Source organism: Mixophyes fleayi, chromosome 2 (assembly GCF_038048845.1).
Source record: "Mixophyes fleayi isolate aMixFle1 chromosome 2, aMixFle1.hap1, whole genome shotgun sequence".
Classification (NCBI taxonomy): Eukaryota; Metazoa; Chordata; class Amphibia; order Anura; family Limnodynastidae; genus Mixophyes; species Mixophyes fleayi.
In genome coordinates, this window is record NC_134403.1 from 143,746,622 (window position 1) to 143,750,744 (window position 4,123).

General features: G+C 35.4%; 1 protein-coding gene across 1 annotated transcript; it reads left to right on the forward strand.

Moving 5' to 3' along the window:
- The first annotated feature begins 990 nt into the window (after positions 1-990).
- LOC142139854 (E3 SUMO-protein ligase KIAA1586-like) lies at positions 991-3,150 on the forward strand. The gene has a single exon (XM_075197716.1). It carries the CDS (start codon positions 991-993, stop codon positions 3,148-3,150), a length of 2,160 nt encoding a protein of 719 aa, XP_075053817.1.
- The last annotated feature ends 973 nt before the right edge of the window (positions 3,151-4,123 follow it).

The following is a 4,123-nucleotide window of genomic DNA, read 5'->3' on the forward strand; positions in this document are numbered from 1 at the left end:
TGCAATAGAGGTAAGTTAAAGGAAAAATGGGGCGCCGTTTAAAAGAAAGTGGACAATAAAATAAATGGTGAAAGAAATAATTAAAAAGGCCAGCATGAGGGTGGGGGGAAGGGGGGGGGGTATAAAAATTAGTGGGGCACAGCATAAAAACTCAAGGGGGACCAAAAATTTAGTAGGGGCACTGGCACAGGATGAACACTGAAGGGGGACATAAAAATTATTAGGGGCACTGGCACAGGATAACCACTAACGGGGGACATAAAAATTATTAGGGGCACTGGCACAGGATGAACACTAACGGGGGACATAAAAAATATTATTAGTGTGTATGTGGGGCACACTTTGGATTTAATTCATGTGTGGAACAGGTTCTATATATAAAGGGCTAAAGTGACATCAATGGCTTCCAGTATTCTGTTGTCCGGTTTTTATTGTGTAAAATTGTTTGTATCAAATTGTTCTGGTATCTGCTTGGTCTATATATGCTATATGACCATCATATAATTGTTAGCCATATACCCTGATATATGATCAAAACATGACTGTGCCAGCTATAATAGTATATGCCTTAAGATTTATTTATTATTTTCTGATGTTTGGCTGGCTCACCGTCATCTAATAGTCAGCTGGTTTGTATCTAGTCTAAGGTCCCCAAGCCAAACCAGAGAGAGGTGCAAAGTAAGATCTTAATTTCCTTACTGAGCACTATGTAATGTGCCACATTATTTAGTGATACAAACTTGTAACAGCTATACTGTATGTATGCCACTGCTCAGCTTGTGGCACTGCTAATGTTGTCATTGGTTGTGTGGTCGAGTGCTCACTGCGGGCGGCGAGCGTTATGTTTCTTTACACTACTGACGTGTGTGGGGGTGTGAACAGTTAATGAGTACTTATAAAAGGTGAATAATTTTTTATTAGTAAAAAACGTTGGTGATTAGAATTGTTTTTATTTATTTTTAGTGTACACGTGTGACCCCAAATTGAAAAATGAAAAAAATTACTAATTACTTCTCAAACACGGGTCCTGCTAATAAAAAGGCCCGAATATTACCAGACACAACCACAGAACATACGCAAATAACGACACATGTTGATATTTGTGAATCTGATCTTGAGAAGCAAAGCCAAAGTACAAATGACTGGCCGGACTGCTGGACCTCTGATCAAAAAAAAGATTTTTGCTTGAAAAATGAATGGCTCTGTTTTGCCAAAATGAAACTTGGCTGTACGCTTTGTAGAAAAGTTGGAACTCTTGGAGTTGAAACGCAAATGGGAATGAAGCTTTCCAAAGAATGGTCCAACAATGAGATAACCTATTGTGGCAAAGATAGGAAGCAACAGTTGAGTTCACTTAGAAAAAATTTTTTTGATCATAGAGAATCTGCTGCACATAAAGCAGCATTAAAAATACTTGACAAAAGTGAAAAAATGACTATTGAGAATGTTTTTTTAACATCATTATCTCAGCAAAAAATAATAACGGCAAAAATCTTTAGAACTGCATATAAAGTAGCAAAGGAAAATCAATCATTCCATAATTTTGAGAATGAAATTGATCTGCAACAACTGAACGGAGTTGAAATGGGTCGTATTCTTCATTCTACAAATGCGTGTATTAACATTGTTAATCATACAAGTGAAGAAATGAGGAAAACTGTGGCTAAAGAAATTGTTCAATCCAATAATAAAATTTCATTGATAATTGATGAATCAACCACAATAAGCAAAAAAACTACCCTCATAGTATATGTTCGCTGCTGTATCAAACGTGTTGGAATGAATTCTCCGATAAATTTGTTTTTGGACTTGGTAGAACTTGAAAAAGTAACAGCAGAAGGAGTATTTGATTCCTTACTTAAATGTCTTCACTCTTACGGGATGACAGAAGATTATTTAAAAAAATATTTGGTTTCCCTGGCGTGCGACGGCGCTGCTGTGATGTTAGGGTGTAAAAGTGGAGTGAAAAAATTGATGTCAGAACGTTTTCCTTCTATTATAGTTTGGCATTGTAGTAATCACAGACTAGAATTATCAGTAGGTGATGCTGTCAAGGAAACTTCAGGAATAAATAGATTCAAATCATTTATTGATAAACTTTATGTCTTATACCATGCTTCACCAAAGAATAGTAGAAAATTACATTTATGTGCAGAATTACTAGGGGCTGAGCTGCTGAAAATTGGAAGAATTTTAAGTACTCGATGGGTGTCATCTAGTTTGCGTACAGTTTTGGCTGTGTGGAATAATTTTGAATCCCTTGTATATCATTTTGAAGAAGCAATACATGATCCTACAAGAGATAAAAATGATAAATGCACTTATGATGGCTTGAAAAGAAAAATCACATCTATAGAATTTCTATTGGACCTAGGATTGATGTGTGACGCTCTCCAAGAATTATCAGAATTAAGTTTGGAGCTACAGGACCGCAACATTGACCTATACAAGGCAAATAATAAAATAAAAATACTGGTACAAGTTTTTGAAGAAAGAAGACAAAACTTTGGGCCCTATTATAAATGCGCTGTTGATGCTGTACGTGATCTTTGCTTTTGTGGAGTTTTACTTCACGAAAAAGATTCAAGAAAGGATCCTCCCATTGACCCAAATACATTTTATACAAAATTGAAAGAGTCAATTGAAAAAAGATTGCTTGATGGCAAAGACGCTGAGTTGGCGTATTGGTCTCGAGTACTTGATCAAAAACATTGGCCTGAAGATGTTAATACTCAACTGACATTTGGAGAAGTAGAAATTAGAAACTTGTCACTCAGACTGCAACTAAATGAAAGAGAAATGATTCGTGGATTCCGTGAATACATTCTCGAAAAGACATATCCAGAAAAACTGTTGCATTTGATACAGACTCTGAATACCATTCCCATTTCTTCAAGTGAATGTGAACGCGGGTTTTCGCAGATGAATATAATTGCCACCCCAACAAGAGCTTCGTTGAAGACTAAGACAATATCAGCACTTTTATTCATCAAACTTGTCGGACCACCTCTGAAACTTTTCAATCCTTCAAAGTACGTAGATCTGTGGTTACTCAGAGGACGACATTCAGCCATAGATACTAACAGCAAGGAAAGGAGTCGAGAAGATTTGTCGGACGAGAATTGGACAAAACTTTGGAATTTACTATGAACATTTGCCTGAAATACAATACATTAAAGGTATGTTTAGACATTAATATATAAAAAATTTTTCCCTAAAATATTAACAAGATGTGAGTTCCACCACCTTTTTTTTTACAAAAAAAGCACTGGTTATGCCTATAAAGAAATGTTACGAGATAAAATGCCGTCAGAGTGAGACTTGCTTAAATATATATATATTTTTACTTTCAACCTGGAAATCACAGAATCTGGAAATATGTGTGAATATTTGGTCATGGGAGATTTTGTTGAGAAAATGTTGAGTGATTTACAGACACAATGTGAGGTGTCTCAAGGGGGCTGTACTAGGTGAAGAAAGGAGTGGCTTTGAACGCCCAAGTCTTGTCACTTTGACATACTCTGTTTGTGATATTGGGGACTGCCCCTTTGAGGAAATCATTTTTTCATTGCATGGAACGCATAGCGTTACAGTTAAGCTACAGAGAGAAACTTTTAAACAAGTGTCGTATTAGCAGCTGTTCACTGCAAAAAAAAAAAAATGTTTACTGGTTATCTGATAATGGTTTACTAGCATATTACATGCAATAGCACACACTAATTGGTAAATGTGAATTAATAACAGTTACTATTCCTAGTGAATAAATGTTAATCTCTATGCAAAAGTTTTTTTCTTCACAGAAGCTCTCCAGCTACAAAGCACCCTTTCAATCCAGATTGAATTTATCCAACTTCCAATGAATAGAAGTTTGCAATGTTTTGATCCACAGCTACAACAAACATAAGTAGAAACTAATCAAGAATTTAAATAACGTAGACTCTGCTGAGTAATGACTACTGTGTTTTTAAAGAGAAAAGGAGAAATCAACTAATATAGTTGAATATGAAATAGTGTTTGGGTTTGTTTTTTGTTTGTTTGTTTGTTTTTTAAACCAAAGTTTATATCAGATGGTTTGAAAGAAAGTAATGCAATGTCAAATTATGGTAGATAGCAAAAGGTTTTT

Coding starts and splice junctions, on each gene's coding strand:
- LOC142139854 (XM_075197716.1), top strand. CDS start 991: ATGAAAAAAATTACTAATTACTTCTCAAACACGGGTCCTGCTAATAAA.